This window comes from Hydra vulgaris, chromosome 06 (genome assembly GCF_038396675.1).
Source record: "Hydra vulgaris chromosome 06, alternate assembly HydraT2T_AEP".
Lineage (NCBI taxonomy): Eukaryota > Metazoa > Cnidaria > Hydrozoa > Anthoathecata > Hydridae > Hydra > Hydra vulgaris.
The window spans coordinates 36008275-36031260 of record NC_088925.1 but is presented as its reverse complement, the minus strand read 5'-3'; the positions used below and the strand labels follow the sequence as shown (position 1 = coordinate 36031260).

Sequence of the window (22986 nt, the reverse complement as noted above, 5' to 3'; positions counted from 1 at the left end):
ACAAATTTAAGTTAAGTTTGTTAATTTTTGAAACACGTTATTGTAATTTTTATTTATAAACGGGCTAAAAAACTTTCGAAGTATACGTACTTATATTATACATACATAACAGGAGAAGTATTCATAGTTCATATTCTTTCTGCTGTTGACAGCTAACTATTAAGTTTAATATGAAAATGTATTAAATATATGTGGAGTTAAATAATATATTGTGAAGAACTGATCTTGTAGAGCGGGGCCTAAAAGTTATGCTTCTGCATTTTTGTTTCTATTGATCACAAAAAATACCCGCAGCGCATGGAAACAGTGATAATTGAACATGAAGGGTGTTATCTATATTATAAATTATAAAATTTTTTTATTTAATTCGATTTATTGAAAAGAAACAACAACCAAAATCGGAATTGGCAACACTATTCTGATTTATCGCAAACTTTGCAGCACAAAATACACTTTGTAAAATATAAAAATTACACCATGCAATTTTGTCGTCTATAAATAATTTCCAATAATTTTTATAAAAGTCTATGGCTTAAACTATTTACTTAAAAAAATATTAAATAGCAATGCTAACAAGGAATATTATTAAAAAATTTCGTTGTTATTCCATGTTATTATTTGTTATTCCATGTTATTATTTGTTGTTATTCCATGTTATTATTTGTGTTTTCGTTGTTAATCTATGTTAATATTTGTCCATTCATAATGGCCCCATTACTTAACTGAATAAGATCCCAACTGTCCATTAATTATAACGTTTCAAAATGTCCACCATTATTCTACTTTTGTTTTATATTTGTACAAATATCCTTTGATAATGTCAACAAAGTTTTTTTAATGCGTAATGCACTTAAGCGAGCAGCAGAATCGTTATACCAGCATTCACTGAGAAGTTTTACCATTGCTTTTAACTTCTATAATATGAAATCTCACAATAGGTAATTTAGATTGAAAAAAAAAAAAAAAAAATTGGCAACAAATATTCAGAAATCAGTACCTCATCTTGATGCCAGCTTTCATCTAACAGAGGTCTTTTATTTTGGCGACAAACAACATCGTTCATTTCTTCAAAAGAAGGATCAGAACTTACTGCATCAAAATATGGTAATTCATAAGAATGAATTTGTCCTAAAACATTAAAAATTTAAATGTTTCCACTCTTTAAATACTAGAAATGGCGGAGTGAGAATTTATAGCTTTATTTAAATAAAAAAGGTTATAAGCAAAGAGCTTAAGTAACTATAATATAAACAAGAGAAAGATTTATAGCAAAACAAGACGCGTACTGCTATTTATTTTAAATAAAAAATAATATTCATTAATTGCAGGACGAATCAAGTAGTTAACCTTTATTCGACTCAAGTCAATAATATAGTTCATTATATTTTTGTTCATTTTCTTATTCATATTTTTTTTAAATTAGAATAACCTTTTGTTGATTTAATTGCAAGCAGCAAACCACGATATTGTTCGTAGCAGAAAAACAAATTCCTTTTCGAGTTTTTGTAACCTTTACTTTTTGAAACTTAATAAGTGCCCACCGTTTCGATACTTTTTCAAGATGTAATCGAAAACATGACTTAATTAAAAATAATTGAAAAACGTAAGATGTAATAGTAAAGACGTTATATGTAATTGGAAACTCATAAGATGTAATTGTAAAGATGTAATTGGAAAGTTATAAGGCGTAATAGAAAAATACATAGTTTAAACTGCATCTTATTTATACACATATACACCAGCTCTTATAACCTTATAAACTCTTATAATCTCACTTATACACATATACACCAACTATAATAATCTCACTTATACACATATACACCAAATCTTATATAATTAAAAAAAGCTGAAAAAAGTATTTAACGTTTGGAAATGTGGCGGTCATCAGATGAATCTGTTCAGTGTCAATCGAAACAGTCATATTTTATAAATTCGTTAGAGAGTTCATAAAACGAATTGGGTAGTATCTTTTAAACAAACGACTCGAAAAAGTTTATAAGATCTGACTCATGAGGGTATTAGATTTGTCATGGTTGATAACACTGTTAAAGATATAAACAATTAATCTCTGAAGCATAACTTTATCTCATAAGTTAGGCACCAGATACAAGATTTTTTGAGAATAACTTTTAGAAAAAAAGCTTTAGCACTAGACAATACATTTTAACACCAACTTTTTTTAACATTAAAACATTTGTTCTTAAGAAAACTATTTTGATGAAAAAAATAAAACTAATGATTAAAATCAGAAATAAAAAAATAAAACTAATTACAATCAGAAAAAACTCAGAAATTACAATCAGAGAAAACTCAGAAATTACAATCAGAAAAAACTCAGAAATTACAATCAGAAAAAACTCAGAAATTACAATCAGAAAAAACAGCTGCATAAGGAAAAAACCAAGAAATAAAAACAAAAAAAAGCTTCAAAAATTTCCTGAATTCAAAATATTAAATAAGTAACATTTGTCAGTTTAAGATAATTGTAAAAAGTACAATAATAAGCGGAAAAATAATAAAGTAGAAGAGTGAGATAAAACCTGTAAAATCTAAAAAAAGCATGGTTGTGAAAAAATTCTGAGTAAAAATAGAAAACAAGCTTAAGCTTACAAGGTTACAAAGAAAAAAGGAGAAAGAGGAAGTTTCAAAGTCAAGAAAACTTATGTAATTCATGTACAAAAAAGCAATATTACTCTTATAATTTAACAAACTGGTGAAACTGATGAAACCAGCCTCTAAGAGATACTGCAGAGCTTAGAACACCTAATTATCAGCGTACCTCAAAAAGTGAATTTTCAGCCTGTATCTTAATTATTAGTTGTTAAATAGATCCAGCCTTCATCATCTAAGAAATGCAAATCAAGTTTACATCAATTGTAAAATTAATTGTGCATCTAAGCTATGCAAAACAAAGTTAAAGCTATGCAAAAATATCATTTATAAAAGTAACTATGTATTTAAGTTGTAAAACAAGTTTACATCTTCATCAAATCAAAAATATTTAAACCAAAAAATAGTTTTTCCTAAAAATAGTTTTAGGTTATTTTTTAAAACTTAGACTTGCAAAACCATATTCTTAATGTTATAAAAGCGTCTTGAAGTATCATAAATAAAACAGAATAGCAAAATACACAACCAGTATTTGTAGCTTCTGCATAATCATGAAACATTTATTATTTAGCAACCGAATGTTAAAAAATGCCTGCTTGTTATATATATATATATATATATATATATATATATATATATATATATATATATATATATATATATATATATATATATATATATATATATATATATATATATATATATATATATACTTACACACATATCCATATACATAAATGTATATTTATGTATATCCATATACATATCTGTGTATATATATATATATAAATAAAAAATTGGATACAAAGGTTTATCAATAAAACATGGAAATGAGGTCGACGAAATTTTGCTGACCCCACTTCTAGGTCAGCAGTTAGATCAGCATTGCCAAATGCCAACTCTAATTCCAAGGGCTGATATAAATATATATATATATATACATATATATATATATATATATATATATATATATATATATATATAAATATATATATATATATATATATATATAAATATATAATATATATATATATATATATATATATATATATATATATATATATATATATATATATATATATATATATATATATATATACACTCAATTGTACACACATTTTTTGATTTTTTTTGAGTTCTTAAATAAATCTACCTGTGCCAATATCAGTTCGCCTGAAAATTTCCCAAAAACATAAACCTAGCGAATAAATATCTGCTTGTCGGTATGACTCAAAGTTCTGGACATCAAAACTTCCACACAAAATTTCAGGAGGCTGATAACGAACAGTTCCTATTTTCGAGGTATTTGGCATATCAACTTTATCATTAAATGAAGTATGTAGTACAGATAAGCCAAGGTCTGCTATGCAGCATGTTTCTAAAGTAAAAACATTCAAAATTCAAACATGAATTAACTAATGAAAGAATTTCAAAATAAATCTTCAACAATTGTTTTCTAAATCATTTAAAACATAATACATAAACAAATTTTAAAAATGCTTTAAAAAATTACCAAATAATGCTTGGAAATTCTCTAAAGCTTTTAAAAAAACTATTTTAAAATAAACTATTTGGTGTTTCAAAAAGTTATCCTAAAATTATATATATATATATATATATATATATATATATATATATATATATATATATATATATATATATATATATATATAACAACTAAAATAGTTATCATTTTTTATAAATATAACTATTATAAATAAATATATATATTAGATTTTATTGCATAAAGGCTATTGTTTTTCAACAATTTATACAAACTTTTTTTTATGAATATTTACAAAAGGAAATTTTATGAAATATGATTGCTATTTTTAAAACTTTTATAAAACTTTGCTTCTTTTGTGTACCAGGTTTAAATACTTTTGAAAAAATTTTTGTAAAATAATATTAGGGACACACTAAATATTTAAGAGTCAGTCACCTCTAAAATTATTTTTATTAAAAAATTTTGTAATATGCACTAGTGGTGTAGTGGTAGAGCGCTCGCTTCATATACGAGAGGTTCTGAGTTCGATTCCCACCACGTCCCTGGTAGTACCGCGCTCAACTTGTTTCTCCACGCAGCGGCCTTACTTGTCAAGGTTCGTGTTTCGGAGTTATAGAGTTGGGAGAGGGTTTGAACCACAAGTAGCCTCCTCATCTGTAGTGGCCTTCTTGGCCTTGGGGAGGTGAAATACAAATTAAAAAAAAATTTTTTGATTGTTTGAATTGGTCAAATTAATTTTTAGGTTTACTAATTCTATTTTTAAGGCGATAAAAAATTTTAGTTTTTCCACAACAATATGGGTGTTTGTGGAAATATACAACATTTAAAAGATACAGCAATGTATAAATATTGCTGAGAGTAAATGCTAGAAGAACATTACATTTGATGATTTAAAAAGAATATTATTTAGATGATTTAAAATTAATAGTACTTACTATTATTTTTAACTAAAATATTTCTTGACTTCATGTCTCGATGTGCCATAGCTGGTTTTCCCTGTGTACCAATAACTTCAGTATGCAAGTGAGCCAACCCATTAACTATACTAATAGCCATCACAAAAAGTTCTTCTAAACTAACAGTATTTGTATGTAAAAAATCAAACAGGGAGCCTAATTTGTGAAACTCAGAAACTAACCAAAGTTGCGTACAAGCACCTGTGTCCTTACTATCAGCTGCAATAAATCCTAAATAATATATACTAATTTATATATTCATCATCATCATCATCAACATCATCATCATCATCATCATCATCATCATCATCATCATCATCATCATCATCATCATCATCATCATCATCATCATCATCATCATCATCATCATCATCATCATCATCATCATCATCATCATCATCATCATCATCTAATGTTTAATCCAGTGTAAATTGAGGGTGCAATTAAAACAAAAATTATAATTCATAAACATTATAAAAGCTCCAGCTTTTAATTCAACTGCTTTTTTTTTAAATGAAAATATTTTTTTTTTGGTTATCTTAATAGAAATAGAAATTTTAATCCATGTCTACCATGGAATACTTGTCATCATCATCATCATCATCAACATCATCATCATCATCATCATCATCATCATCATCATCATCATCATCATCATCATCATCATCATCATCATCATCATCATCATCATCATCATCTAATGTTTAATCCAGTGTAAATTGAGGGTGCAATTAAAACAAAAATTATAATTCATAAACATTATAAAAGCTCCAGCTTTTAATTCAACTGCTTTTTTTTTAAATGAAAATATTTTTTTTTTGGTTATCTTAATAGAAATAGAAATTTTAATCCATGTCTACCATGGAATACTTGTTCTTCAACTCTTAGCTCAATAACACACCTTTTAAGAGCTTTTTATAATAAATAAAAAGGTTTAAATGTTACAAGTCATTATGTTTTAATTGAATAAACAATCAGTACCTACATTTTTTGTTCATCAGATTTGGTATGTCAGCCACAATAATCACTACTGTGTGCTATAGTGTGACATTGAATAAAATACTTTCAATTAACTTTCATTTAATTTTCAACTGTTATTAAGAGAAATTCTCATATAAATATCTAACTTACAAACCAAACATAATCAATTTAAACTTGCTATATTAAGAATTTTATTTCTAAAATCATAATGAGCAATTTTATAAAAAACAATACAAAAAAATATGTCATATTTTACCAAGTATATTTTCGTGACGAAGCATTGTAGTTTGATAGATTTGATATTCGCGAAACCATGATGCTTCTTCATTTGTTGAGAAAATTTTTACAGCAACATCTTGTTCATTCCATGTACCTCTATACACATCACCAAATCCACCTCTTCCAATACATTCATGAAGAATTATTTGTCGTGCAATTGTTCGTTGCACTAAAAGTGGTAAACCAGCTCCACTTCCTATAGTGAACAGCTAACCAATAAAGCCATTTATCATACAATGAAAATAAAAAAACATATTTTCAAGAAATGTTGAAAATATGTTTTTTTATTTTTGAAACACCAAATAGTTTATTTTAAAATAGTTTTTTTAAAAGCTTTAGAGAATTTCCAAGCATTATCAAACATCAAACAACATTTTCAAAAATTTGATTTTTAAAAAAAATACTACTACATTATAGTGGTATTTTTTATTAATAATATTTTTATTATAAATATTATTAGCTAAAAACTACAAATAATAACATTAAAAATAAAAACTAATTATATTAATTTTTTCGAGGTTTTCACTGTTTCATTTATACTTTTTATTATGAAGGGAGAGGGGGCACAACTTACTTTTTTTTTTTTGATTTGTAAAAATATTTTTAATAGACTTTTTTTTTAGGCAATTATTTTAAATTGTAGAATATATTTATACCTACAAAAAATTAAATGTATTAATTACCAAATTATAACTGGTTAAACTTTTGAGACTACTTTAAAATCTAAAAATTTCCATTATATAAAATTAAATTTAAAAATTTGTACCAAGTATCAAAAATTTTTACCAAGTAATCAAGGTACCCCATGCGTGGGGTACCTTGATACAAATTATGAGTATCTTTAAAAAATTAAATTCAGAAATCCTTATATATTGTTGTAAATGTCATTCTTAAGCGCCAATAAAAAAAGGCTTTGTATCAAAATTGGATTTCCTTGTATTATATTCACATAAATCTCGTAAAAATTGACTGTAAACAATAAAAGAAACTATTTTTAGAATTGTTTATGACACTCTGGAATATTGTTCTACAGTTTTATGCCCCCTCCCCCTCCACAAATGCTGTATCAAATTACAGTGTGGCGGAATAGTGTCGCAAAATTTTGATTGTCGAAAATGTGAAAAGAATAGTGTCACAAATTGTCGCACTACTAATTGTATAACAATTGTAACAATTGTAACAAAATAAGGAGTAGTGTAGCAAATGAATTTAATAAATAGTGTCAAAAATATAAAAAGGAATAACTTCACAAAGGAGTTAAATGAATAGTGTCGAAAACAAAAGAAAAACAACGTTGGCTTAACGATACAGGCTGCTCGGGATGTCTCTTCCTTTAGCAAGAAACAAAGTTCATTGGAATTTTCAAATATAGTTAAATCTTATGAACTTTCACATTTGTTCTCGCTGTTGATTTTTAGCTTATAGTTGAGTAAAAAACATCTAAACTTATTAGCCAAAACTAAACTTTATGCGTTCATAAAATTCCATTAAATTTGACATTGTTTTATTGAAAATAATTTTTTTGCTAAATAAAGAAATAACGAAGTTTTGTGAGGCAAAACCTTTCAGCATTAATTATATGGCAAAATTTAGTCTACCAAGTCAGGGGAACCAAGAGGTTTTACACTGGTTCGATCAGTAACTCTGATAGGTGCCTCTATTTGTCTAGACTTTCCTATATTATCAGTCAAAGTCTCTTTTTATTTTGTACTTTTTTATCTTTGGCGCCCTTTGACATATGCTGCTAAGGACAATATGTTTCATTAGCTTCTACTCGCCCCCCACCCTTTCAGCCTGCCTGATCAAAGTTACCTTTTTTTGGAAACAAAAGGTATAATAAAAATAAATTAAAAAATAAATATATATTTGTGTTAAATTTAAAATTGCCCTAAAGGGAATGTTCCCATAGTGCAATCAACAGGACTTTTTTTCACCCAAAGAATGTCTACTTTTTTCTGCCAAATTTCAGCTTAATACGAATTTTGTCTGGATTTGACCCTATTTTTTACTATTTGCGACACAATAACAAATTAACTATTTGCAACAATATTCCTTTTAATAATTGCAACACTATTCCTTTTACCATATGCTATTATTATTCCTTATTATTATTCCTTATTTTTGTTTTCAACATTATTTGTTAAATTCATTTGTGAAACTAATTGGGTTTTTTTTTGCGACATTAAGCTTTTTTGATATATTCAACACTATTCTAAAGCTCATTTTTTGACACTATTCTGTCACCCCAAGTTACCCCATTCTTGTAAAAAGAAAACTATTGCTTTGTTTTTAATATCAACTTGTTTTTTCAATCAATTTGATTGATGAAGCAAAGAGCTTCTGGATTGTAGCTTACAAAATAATGTTACTTACCAAAAGACACATTGAACATTATACCTTAAAACTTTAAATCTAATAAGTTATTTTGTAATTGAAAAAAACACAAAATTTGACTCTTTGCTTAATGATATTAAATGATAAAAATTTTTTGTCAAAACATAGCTCTATTAGTAACTGTTTCAGCATATTAAAGTGGTTGTCACAAGTCTTCGATGTCTCCATAACTACAATGTTTCATGGTGCCACATGTATCATGATGTCCTACTCTTCCGTATAATTTTGTATATATTCTGTATTATGTATATATTCTGTATTATGCATATATTCTCACCCCTAAATATGTTTTTATATGCTATACAATTTAAGTTAATAAAGTAAAAAAAATGTGTAAAAAGATGTTGCATACTATTTGTTGCGTAATTTGGAAAAGTTTAGAAAACCTTTTTTTATTCAAAAATGACATGTTGAAAGTGTTGAATATTTGTAAATACAACACATAACTTAAAATAAACTTTAATAACAAGAAATATATAAATATCTTTTCACTTCACCTGAGCTAGTGATGTCAACTAAACTTAACTCATTCAAATCCATTTCTTCTTGCAAGAGACGTTGACGAGTTTTACCTAGGATAAGTCTGATAGCCCTTTTCTTTCTAACTTTGTGTACATAGAGTGCAATTATAGAACATATAATGAAAAATGTTGAGAGAGGAATTGCTATGGAGATTGCAACTTGAGTAGTACTTGGTTTACTTTCAGTTTGTTTTGCAGTCAAAATTGTACTTTGTGTATTCTTTTCATCTAAAGATACCTAACTATTTTTAATCAACATAAATATTAGAAAATTGAAAATTTTCAACAGGAATACTAAAAAAATTGGAAACCATTAATTGAAGGTTATTAGTATGACAACAAACTTAAATAATAGATGGCTTAAGTTTGCTTTTATGTAATAGCACCGCCCTATTACATAAAAGCTTAATCAGAATTATGTTAGACAGAAATTCAATATGTAAAATAAAATAATTGAATTATAATAATTATAATAATTATAATAGTTTTTGATTAAGAAAAATAAAAGCATACACATTTTGAAATATTTCATCGTTTCTTCTGTTAAATTAAAGTTGCACAAGTTTGTTTCACAACATTCAAAGACTCTATCGTGAACTGGCGTTTGTTTTTCCTTGTAACACAATGATGGAGTAGTACAACCTTTTTCTATACTATAATCTATTTCAAGTGAAGCATAACACACAGTTTCTTCTAATGTCTCATCTCCTACACATATGTTATTAACACATTTTCGATGAGGAAGACCAGTAAAATCAACATTATTACAGTAGCATTGGGCCACCTTTTCTGAAAAAAATAACAACATTAAAACATGCAACAAAAACAAAAATTTAATAAAAAGTTTAGTGTTAATGCCTGGGTTACAACTTTCTGTTTTTACTTTTGGGTTAGAAAAGCTTTATACTTTACATGAAACATGATGCATAAACTCAAAAATTATAACAATGATAATATTCATTATATTTGAATTTAAGTTAGGAATACATACAAACTAAAAATATTAAAAACACTATACAAGCAAGAAAATACCTATTAACTACCCAATAATCGTTGTTATACACTTCCAGCAATGACACATTGCAATAAATATATAATGTATTTTAACACTATTATAAACAAGATTGAGACAAACAAATCAGCCAGGCTTAAAATGCACCATCTTCTATTTATCATAGGTGATTAAAAAACATGTAAAATAATATTAGAGAACATTCAAGATTAAATTGTGGTTAACATAAAAATTCAAGATTAAATTGTGGTTAACATAAAAAGTTTAATTACAAATTGTTTAGAAACATAGCATACAAAAATAGAACGTTGTTTAGAAACATAGCATACAAAAATAGAATGTTGTTTAGAAACATAGCATACAAAAATAGAACGTTGTTTAAACATAGCATACAATAATAGAATGTTGTTTAGAAACATAGCATACAAAAATAAAAAATGTTGATTAACTAAAGAGAATGATTTTATCATTTAAAAAATATCTTGGTTACACCCCTCAGAATTAGAGTTGGAATTACAGCCCTTGGAATAACAGCCCAAAAAAAAAAAGGAATTACAAATAGGGGCAGAATTACAGCCCGGAATTACAGCCCGGAATTACAGCCCTCGAAATTAGTCCTCAGAATTACAGCCCTTGGAATTAGGGAATTAAATATTATGATAGAATATGAAAAAAATATACCAGTTGTTTTTCCTGACAAACTCAAGTAAATGTGTATTCTTGTCATTGATGATTATATTATCTCAGTTATCAGGTCTCTTTATTTTAAAATAAGAAATATCCTCTACCATTTATGTCTAAAAAGTGAAATTTTAAGACTTTTGCCTAATATCTTTTCTAATATTTCATAGTTAAAGCACCAATAAAAATATCCCAGAAATGCCATAAATCTAGTTTCATTGCAGGGACTTGATAAAGGAAGAAGTTTGGTACTTTGTGAATTTAACTTATTAGTTGAATTCTTCTGTAAATCATGTCAACATCCTCAGTTATATTCATTTTTGACTTTTGATTGAATAAGAATTTAATGTCCTCTTTAATGGGATCAGGAGTTCTGCTTTGATTTTCATTACAATATTTTTACAGCATAAGTCAAAAAGTTCATTTGAAGTTTTTTTCATAGTCAGTTCTAAGAATCAAAAGAGTTTCTTTTGAAAAAGTAATATGAAATGAAAGTAATACGAATTGAAAACCTATTACAAAAAAAAACAACAACATAAAAAGTCTGTTTAAACGAAATTTTCTTCTGCATTGTTTATTATTTATTTCCATATCGCTATTATTTTATAGATTGAAAAAACATAAACTTTATAGTTATATTACTTTAAGATTTATAAATCTAATGATTGTAAAATAGAGCAGATTTTTCATATTGTTTGGTGTTCAAAAAAGCACTCAAGGTAGTTATTTTATAAACTCTCTGCAATAGTATTTACACCTAACACTTCTAGGTAATAGTATACACCTAACACTTCTAGGGTCTTTAAACCCTTACGTTTGTGTGTGTATATATATATATATATATATATATATATATATATATATATATATATATATATATATATATATATATATATATATATATATATATATATATATACATACACATATAACCAGAATATATTCAAAACCCAAATAAAGTGATTTTTGGGAAAACTAAACAACACATTTAAAATATAAGATAAACAATTAGTTAGATGCCAAATAGTAAACGATCGGGGCTAGGGCCGGGGCTAGGTTTGATAACACATAGCCATGACCAGGGCCAGGTTTATGACCAGGGCTGCATTAATATTGATAGATCCTATAAAAATGTTATCTTTAATTAAAATTTATGATATGAATTTTATTTTAAAATAATATTTTATAGGATCTATCAACTTTAATGCAGCCCCGGCCAGGTTTATGACCGGGGTTGCATTTATATTGATAGATCCTATAAAAGTTTTGTTTTTAATTATAACTCATATCATAAATTTCAATTAAAAATAACATTTTTGTAGGATCTATCAATATTAATGCAGCACTGATCATAAACTCATCCCCGGTCACAGCTATGTGTTATCAAACCTGGCCCCAGCCATAGCCCCAGTCGTTTACTAATGCCAAAAGAATAATAATTGATTGATTTATACTTTATATAGTTTTATAATACTATGTTATCAAACTGTCTAGTAACAACTTTAAAAAAAATAAAAAATAAATAAATGATGGTATTTTGAGTGGGAATTTTTTTTAAAAAGGGTTTAACAACAAAATAAATTGCCAGAAAAATTATTTAAACACCTAAATTTTTTACAGAATTTTGTTGATCAACATGTAAAAAAAAGTCCTTTATAAGTCTAAAATAATATAAAATAAATTAACAAAACTAATTGCCAAATATTTTTTAACACCAAATAAGGTAAAAAATAATTTAAAAAGAAGTCCAAGTACTCTTATTTTTGTTACTTTAACACAAACTTTTGTTTGTTAACACAACTTTAAAAAAAAAAAATTAATTAGATTTTTTGTACAACTTTATTTCCTTATAAACCAATATTTACTCATTTACCTAACATTTGTTCATTTTTATGTGTTGTAAACAAATACATGAGAAAAAAATCTTTAGCAGCAGCTATTTTTCTAATATTTATCATCTAATATTTATCATTCTAATATTTATTCGTCGTCATCATTTATTTATTCATGTGTAATTTTAATTATACATGAATAAATAAATGATGTATTAATAAATTAGTAATAAATTATCAATGTATAATTTTAAGATTGTTTTATGCACTGTTCAATTGCATTGCTCATATCCTGTATTGGTCCATACCCAATACAGGTAATGAGCAATTTTTATACCTATTATGCCTTAATTATTCATAGCACTTTACATAGACTTTGTCGCTTCATCCGGCATTCTCTGAGCAGACTGAATCTTTAGATCCGCATTTTTATAATAATAATAATAAATAATAGCTGGGACAACTATTTTTAAAACGGTTGTGGAGTGCAATAACAGTAGATATTGCACTGTATCAGCTTTTGACTAAATAGGTGTTTGCTGTTATGTTATTGTTTTTAATTTTTGTTTTAATAAAAAGTCTTTTCAAATCTCTGAATTGTCTAGTTTATTTTTGAATAGATTTATTGACTCAGCTTCTATTATATCATTCGGCAGATTATTCCATGAGTGGACTATATGATTTGCAAAAAAATTGTATCTATGAGTCTTTTTGCAGAATAGCTATTTCAATTTAAAATTGTGTTGTCTCAGACGAGGCCCTTGACGAAACCCAATTGATTTTATCGTAGCCATATCGAATTTTATATTGCAGGATTAAATCACCACGTATTTGACGCTCTTCTAAAGTTGTTAGTTGCATGACCTCTAGACTTCTTTCATATTGTAATTTCTTCAACATCGGTGCTATCTTAATGGCTCTTTTTGGATTTTTTCAACTTTATTGACATCTTGTCTTAAGTAAGGACACCAAGCTTAAATAGCAAATTTCAGATGTGGATGAACAAAAGTTGTATATATCTTTTTTACCGTATTGTTATCAAAATATTTAAATGTCCGTTTTATAATCCCTAGCATCTTATTTGCTTTACCAACAGCTGAGTTAACTTGAGTTTGCCATTTTAGATCTGATTGTATTACTATGTCTAAGTCTCTTTCATCTTCCGTACTAGATATGGTATGGTAGTGTCCGGTGTTAATATCATGCATTATATACATTCTATTTGGATTATTTTTGCCCATATGTATAACCTTATATTTTTTATAATTCAATTTTGTTAACCAAGTAGAGGACCATGCCATGATTTTGTCTATATCTAATTGTAATTTTTCATTGTCACTTGCATTCTTTATGATGTTTATGATTTTACTATTGTCAGCACATAGTTTTATCTTGTTATTGACTTGATCCAGTAGATTGTTGATAAATATTAGGAACAGTAACGGTCCTAAAACTGATCCCTGTGGCACGCCACTGACAACTGGTAACCATTTTGATGTACAATCTCTGAGAACAACTCTCTTTTTTCTATTGCTTCTAACTCTTCAATCCAATTCAGAACATTGCCAACAATACCATATGATTTTAATTTGTTGATCAAGTGTGATTGTGGCACTTTATCAAAGGCTTTTCTTGTCATTTTTAAAAAAAAAATTTTCCCTTTGGTTTTTTTTCCTTTTTTTTCTTTTGTTTTTGTTATATTTTGCAATGTTTCAAGCATTTCTTTATCAATAAGTTCTAATGAATAATCACAATACACATTCATATATTCACATTTTTTTTTTGTATAAAAATGTCAGATAGTCAAATCAGAAAAATCTATATTTAAAAGACCTTTAGTGATATCAAAAGATCTTTCATTTTATAAAATAAAATATGAAAAAGTTGTCCTTCATCTTGAAATATGGTCAACTATTTTCAATCAAGGAAACAATACCAATAAAGAACTAAATGGACACAAGTAACAAATAAAATAATTAATTTTATTATTCGTATCTAATTAAAAAAAAAACTTAATTACATTTTTATTTTCTTTAAGCATTCTCTGAATTTTAAAAACATTGTTTGTCAGAGTCTTTTTATATTCCTTTTGTTTCAGAATAAACTTAAAAAAATATTTCATAGTACCGTTCCACCTTCACAGAAACTTTATAAATGTAACAGAAAAAGTAAGCTATCTAGTATTGTCAAAACGAAGAGTTTCATCTTTCATAAAAAACAATCTGATAACATTTTAAAATCCTTTATTTTGCAGGTTGCATTCTACAATAGTAAAAACAATACATTTCAAGCTTTAACATTATTATTATTAGATAGTATTAACAACTATAGGTAATAAGAATGAAAAATACTCTGTGAAAAACAACAACGTTGCTAGAAAATTATTTTTAATACCATTAACAATAAAATTACTAATTAAATCCTTCTCCTAAACCAAGCATATAAATCAAATGTGAGCTGCTCAGCATTCTCACCTAAAACTATATTTGCTTTTTGAAATACATGCACTTGTGCCAAATGCAACTTACAAATGGTAACAAGCTATTAAATCGTTTGCTATGGAGGTCAACATTTAATAACTTTTAAAGGTATTGTTAACATTAGAATCATTAGCAGAAATATATTTTTAAAAATGATCCTGCAGTAAATCAAATCTTTCTTTACAATATAAATCTGCGAGCATTATTTTGACATCTTCTGCTGATATTCTGCAAAAGAACAGCATTAAATTGTTAAATAATTTATAACAACTTGGTTCATTTCTTCTGATAATATAAAAGATCGATTTGTTTTCTTTGCTATGTAGTAATTATTGCACCAAACATTAAAGTGAAAACTTAATTTTATACTAACACATAGGCTTTCCAGCAGTGGAAATTTTTATCATTTATAGAATACTCTAATTAAACAACTTTTTAATTTTTGTTTAAATATACATATAAATGACAGTTTGTTATTGAAAATCTAACATCAGTAACTGATTTATGTTTAGATTTTAAAGATAAAGGGCTTGGAAACCAACTGAACTGTATTTCAAATTACCTAGACAGTTTGAAAACCCTTTTCTTAGCACACAGTTTGATATTAACTAGACTTTTATATAGCTTTTCCAACCACACAGACCTATCTATAAATTTACACTTTAAAAATTAAAAATAGTTATCAGTAACTTTACTAATAATGATATTTTTTTTTGTATGGTTTACTTTAAAACTTAGCTCTCAATTTAGTCGATCAACCAATAAAAGTAATTGCAATTATATATAATTAATTACAATTAAACTTTTTCAATTAAAAAAAAAAGATTGTAAGAGAGTAGTTATTGTTAAATTTTTTGAAATTATCAAAAACAAAATGCAAAAAATAAAGGTGAAATGAAATCAAGCTTAACTCAATCCAAATGTTAAAAAAAAGAACGTCTGTAAAATTCAATTAAAAAAACTCACAAAAAAATGACAACTTAGCAGAATGTCAAAAAATTAAAAAAAATTTTTATAAACTTTTCATAAAATTCTTTACAATGTTACAATGGAGACATATATAATTTAAGTGCTAATTTGTATTGTATCTTATGGTACTACTGCAAATTTGAGTTGGCAATTTACACTATACTTTAGTAATTTTTAATGCCAACTATAGAATAATAAACTTATAATTAAAATTTCAAACTAATATTTTTTTAAAAACAAAATAATAAAATAGAAATAACAACAACAACAACAACAACAACAACAAAAAAAGAATTTACACTTTACACACACTGATATAAATATATATATCTGTGTATATATCTTTCTAACTCTATATATATACATATATATATACGTATATATATATATATACATATATATATACGTATATATATATATATATATATATATATATATATACACATATATATATATATACATATATATATATACATATATATATATATATATATATATATATATATATATATATATATATATATATATATATATATATATATATATATATATATATATATATATATATATATATATATATATATATATATATATATATATATATATATATATATAGTAAAAAAAGAAATATTAAAATATCTACCAAATGCAAAATGCTTGATGCCAACACAAGCAAACACTATTAGTGTACCAAGGACAACTTTTGTATACATAGTAAAAGGTAAGGCAACTTGTCTTCATATAATTCCTTAGTAAAAAGGTATACATTCCAATAAAATATTAATTCTTTGTTATGAATTTTACCATCAAAACAAAGCTAAATAACATATCATGTAAATATGAAAGCAAAACAATATATATTAGGATAACACACAACTAAGCCAAATAATATATAAGGTAAACTTAAACAATTAAATTTTACAAAAATATTTAAATATAAACTTTATAAACTTTTTTACAAAAACTTGTACTGAAATTCTATCGAATTAATTTAATAAAAAATTCAAGGTAAAATGTTTATAAGGAACCAAATAAACTTTAAAAAACTTCATACTGTATTTTAACTTATGACACTTTATTTATATTTTATTATTTTTAAATGAGTCAAATACTAATGACATTTTACATATTTATAAAAAGCATGTATTTTCCAATTCATATTATTGCACAACTTTTAATTTTCATGATACATTACAGAACGATTTACTTTTACTGATTCACAGCAAATTGCATGATTATTTTATGTTCTTTTGGAGTTAACTATATCATTTTCTGAAATAACTATATATCTTTCTATAATCCTTTTTTCAAAAAAGAAACACAATCTGTTGAAAGCAAAAATCTTTAAAACACGCTTTTCTTTAATGAATCAGCAAATTCTGAAGATTTAAATCAGTCTCTATTGATGGTTGAGGAAAATTGAAATAAAACACTTCTTCACTTTTAATTGGAGTACTTAGCACTGGCTAAAAATAAAAACACAAAACTCTAAAAATAACTTAAAAAACTAAATTAATAAAAATATAAATGAAAACATATTTAATGCTTTACCATATTGTTATTAGACTTTTTTTTAATAAAAACACTTTTTTTCATAAGTACTTCATCTGCACTTACCAAACAACCAGGAGATACTGTATAACAAAAGTTGTTAAAAATTAAAATAATTAACCAAGCAAAAATAAACAATATATACAATTAAAAAAAAAAACGAATTTTATAACCATTACAAATATATAATAAATTAGTTTCTAAAAACTATTTTTTTAAAAACATCAATTCCAAATTTAACATCAATTCCAAAATACTTTTACTTCACCTTGCATTTTGATTTGAGCTGCTATTTTCTCTCTGTAGTTGCCAAAGTTTAACTTCATCAACATCCGTTTTTTTGCCTAAACACAGGTTTCAGCTTTTTACATGTTTAATGCAACTTACAGCAAGAATTGTTATTTGCAACTAATTTTGCAACTTGCAGCAAGAATTATTATTTGCACCACAATGCAAGATTACTGAGCAAACAATTCAAGTAATTAATAGGGTTTATACAAAAACCAACTTTTTTTGGAACTTAAAATTTGAAAAAATGGTTTTCAAATTTAAACAACTCCAGGTCAGGTCAGGTTTAATATCATCATAATCACCCTGCTATTGGTATCAAACAACCCAGTACTACCTGTCTCATGCCCTTCTGTCTTGTAGGGTTTGCTTTTTTAGGTAAAGGCTAGGAAAAACAAACTTTGACTTAAAAATCCCCTACCTTGGGGCTCTTGGTTGAGTAAAGATTAGAGATGATGTCTTAATAAAAATACTCATTTTGTGCAGATGTTAACTGCATCCAGCTACTGTCTTATAGAAGGCCACCTACCTAGGCTAAGACTTTAGGGGTAAGCAGAATAACTTTGTTGACCAACCCCGAAACCCTTCTTCATTGTTTCTTACCTAGCATGATGAATGCTAGATCTGCATGAATCTACTCATAGCTTTGTTTGTGCCTTCTTGATAGTTACTATGCAACTCTTCCTGTTATCTCTAAATGAGGGTACAGCTCAAAAACTCAGTTTAATGTTTCAAAGGCCAACTAGAAGTAAGGTTTTCCGAACTTTGTGCTGATCTGCGATCTGATTTGTGAATCTAATTTGTGAATCTTATGGAATCAGTCTCAGAGAGACTGATTCCATCAGATTCCATCTGATTCCATCAGAGAGACTGATTCCATCAGATTCCATCATATTATTTATAAAATATTTAGGGCCTTTAAGCCGTAAATATTTTATAAATAATAACAAAAAGTTAGAGAGCTCTGGGGAAATGGAATAATCTTAAGTCTGTTTATATGCAAAAAATATAAGAGCTAAAAATTGTATGAACTAAACCTTAGGTGTTTTTGTAGACATTAATTGTTGCATCAATTTTTGACTTTTGATTACTAAAAAATAAAAAATATAAATAATAAAACATAAAAACAAAAAAACTTATTTAATAATTAAAAAAAAATAAATAAAACTAATATAAAGTTCATTAAAGTTCCAATAGCAATAAGTTAAAAAAATGATAAACAATCTATTATTGAACAAAAACTGTTAATACTTCAAATTAGTAAATAATCTGGAAAAGTAAAAAAATTTTAACTTAATTTACTGCTACCAAGTTGTAAAAACTATAAAAAGATACAGAAAGATATTTACTTTGATCTGGACTTGGTTTGCGTGTCTTTAGGCCTAGCTCAATTTGTTGTATACACCATTGTAATTCTTCAGCAAAGTTATCTTCGTCATTTGACTTTTAAATAAGAAATTACAAGGTTATAAAAAATTATTTAAAAATTTTAAAAAATCTTACCTCCTAAAAATTGCAGTATATAGTTTTTTATTACTACAATTTAAACTCAAAAAATATAATATATTAAGTTTTCCAATATTATTCAACAATTTAAATGATGTATTATTTGGGGAAAAAAAATCAAGATGGGGGAGAGACACTAAGTGTAAAGACTGCATCATTCAGCAACAGCAAATTCTAATGTCAATATTTATTTGAACTTTGTCTATACTAAGGTACACTAAAATTTTGTTTCAGATTATTTTAGGTATTTTAGGAAAACTTCAAAATCTACCTTTTTTAAACAAAAGATCAAAATAAATTGCAGTATGATTCTTTTATTCACAAAGATATTGGCATAATACCAGTATTGTCATAAGGTAACTTAAAATTTAAATGTTCATATATCATTTTCAATTTACTTTCTTTTTTATGCTATCAACATTTAAATTACTACTTAACATTTGATAAAGCCTTTTATCAATGTTTTTTTCAATGCACTTATTAATTATTTTAATTTCTTTAAAAAAAATTTCAAAATATTTATATTATATATTATTAAATAATATATCAGTTTTAAGAAGTTGGGATGATGATAAATTAAGATAATGACCTTACTTACAATTCCTATTCTTTTTTTTTATAAAAAGATCTCCCATCCAATCGAAAACTCTGAGTTGAAGTATGTACACTCCTTGCATGTTTTACCTGTTAAAGTCAGTCAATGTATGTACACTTCTTGCATGTTTCACCTGTTTAAGTCATTTAATGTATTTATACTCCTAGAATGTTCTACCTATGTAAGTCAGTCAATGTATATACACTCAGCTACGCCAATCCCTAAATAAATCAGTACATAAAACAAAACAAATAATATAAAACAAATAAGATTAAATAAAAAAGCAAAACAAAAAGAAAAAACAGCATAAAACATTTAAAAAATCAATTCAGTTTCCTTTTTTTGGTAATTTAGAAAACACTTAATTTTATATGCACTCACAATTATTTTAATGATTTTAAGACAACACAGATAAGTTGGATGAAAGTCAAAGTAACTAAAAGTGACATAATTTGTTGTCAAAAGAATAATTTTTTTACCTTTCATACTCTCAAAGCCAATTTAAAGAAGTGTGTATATATATATATATATATATATATATATATATATATATATATATATATATATATATATATATATATATATATAAAATATATATATATATATAATATATATATATATATATATATATATATATATATATATATATAATATATTATATATATATATAATATATTATATATATATATATAAAATATATTATATATATATATATTATATATATAGACACACACTCGTATATACATATATATGTATATATACATATATATGTATATATGTATACATACACACACATATATATATATATTAAAAGCATATATATATATGCATTAAAAGCACATTTAAATTGGTAATCTAATGCTATACTGATTTAGTGAGCTGTGAAGGTTTTAGTACATACATGAACTGATTTAGGGAGATAATGCAAGGAAGTTGCTGCTACATCGACTGAGAACTAAGGTTAGGGTAGCAATAAGTTTACTTTATTATTTTTTGTTTTTTCCTTCTTTTTGTAAAAAACTGTATAAAAAAAAGTTGACATTTTTGCATGAAAAATATATATATATACATAATATAGTTGGTGTATATACTATATATATATATATATATATATATATATATATATATATATATATATATATATATATATATATATATATATATATATATATATATACACACACATATATATATAATATAACATATATACATACATATACATATATATACATAACATATAACATATATAACATATATAATACACATATATATATTTATAATATATAATATATATATATATATATACATATATATATATATATATATATATATATATATATATACACACACACATATATATATAATATAACTATATACATTCTTCTTTGTTTAGTCAACACTTTCATACTAAAGCCTTTTTGCACTTGCCTCCAAGCATGCAAGTACTTTGGGGAGTAGTTTAAGAACAGTAGCAAAAAGGTTCAAGCTTTTTTTAAAATGGTAACAAATCTTTTTTGTTTATCAAATACTTTGATGAAAAATTATAACACTTTTATGTACAAATCATTTTATTTAGAATATAAATAAAACATTTGTTTTGCCATTTTAACTTTAATTAAGAATAGTAAGTTGAATTAAAACTTTCTAAAAAATCAAAAGTATAACTAGAAACCTAAACATGAGATCAGCTGAACCTAATTCATTCCTAATACAGTTTTCCACTGCAATCAAAAACTTTCATTAAATATATTACTCTTCATAAAATCTTATTCTTTCATACTATTCAATTTCTCTTAACTCTTTGTTTCATATATTTTTCAGTTATCATACTGCTCCGTACTGTCAAACCTCTCAAAATATCTTAATCTTCTAAGGAAAAATTCAAAGAAGCTCTTCAAATAACGCATTTTTCTTCAATTATTGTGTTCCAAGTAAGATAACTTAATACTTTCAAATGTATGCTTTGTTTAGTTTAATATACTTTTTTACAATTTGTACATCAGAAAGTATATACATTCCCAAGTCAGTATGTTTCCATATACTTACAATTTACAAGGCAGCAGTTTTTCATACTTTTATTACAGAAGTCTTTGTCGTGGCCAGCCATATTTTTATTTCTACCCTTCGATTTGCAAGTAAACTTTCAAGAGCCAATTTGAACCTTACAAAATTAGTACTTAAAATTACTATCTACTGGATCTCCAACTCCCTCTTAAATCTCAGGAAAAAAGTTTCTAGACATTTATCTTATTTAATGAATAATACACATTTACCATATGTCAATAAAAAAATGAACAAATAATTACAATATTTTCATGTGCAACCAACTCTGGTTGTTTCAGCTCTTGTTGTTTTTTGCTTTTCATCATTTCTTTTTTCTTTTTATTTTTACTTTGTTGCTTGGCTTTTTTATTGGCTTTTTTTTCATCGTCTTCATTTTTCATCTTTTTATATTTTTCCTTCTAAATAATATTTTTTTTAATATAGACTATACACTTTAACTAACAAAAAATTGGAATAAAAAAAATCAACGAGTAAAGTAAAACAAAACACAAACAATAACAAACAAAAAAATAAGAAAAATAAAACACAAGAGAAAAAATAAAATTAAGTACAAATAAAAAAAGATTATCAAGTAAAAACAACAACAAAAAAATCAATTTAAAGATAAAAATACTGAATAGATTAAAAACTCTATTCGATAAAGAACAAAACAAGACAAAGAGTAAACTAAAAAATAAAATGTGTAAAATATAAGAATATTAAATAAGACAAAAAAAAAAAAAAAAAGCAAACTGATGCAAAAAACACTGGTAAGGTT

The 22986-nt window shown here is 25.4% G+C and overlaps 2 protein-coding genes across 3 annotated transcripts; both read right to left on the bottom strand.

Moving 5' to 3' along the window:
- Positions 1-398: 398 nt before the first annotated feature.
- On the bottom strand, positions 399-17010 carry LOC100212672 (activin receptor type-1C). Its single transcript, XM_065799991.1, has 8 exons — positions 16869-17010; positions 9765-10040; positions 9228-9479; positions 6314-6532; positions 5056-5307; positions 3767-3991; positions 998-1128; positions 399-914 (listed from the first exon to the last, which is right to left on the bottom strand). Exons 1-8 carry the CDS (start codon positions 16936-16938, stop codon positions 780-782), a joined length of 1560 nt encoding a protein of 519 aa, XP_065656063.1. The 5' UTR covers positions 16939-17010; the 3' UTR covers positions 399-779.
- LOC100209190 (UPF0488 protein C8orf33) lies at positions 16869-22663 on the bottom strand. Of its 2 annotated transcripts, none has more exons than XM_065799994.1 (6): positions 22472-22662; positions 19414-19507; positions 19102-19154; positions 18045-18120; positions 17777-17859; positions 16869-17691 (listed from the first exon to the last, which is right to left on the bottom strand). In XM_065799994.1, the coding sequence occupies exons 1-6, from the start codon at positions 22607-22609 to the stop codon at positions 17587-17589; spliced, it is 549 nt and encodes a 182-aa protein (XP_065656066.1). In that variant the 5' UTR covers positions 22610-22662; the 3' UTR covers positions 16869-17586. The 2 variants fall into 2 exon arrangements, with proteins under 2 accessions (XP_065656066.1, XP_065656067.1); XM_065799995.1 differs by having other exon boundaries at positions 17353-17691; positions 17843-17859; positions 22472-22663.
- Positions 22664-22986: the final 323 nt, after the last annotated feature.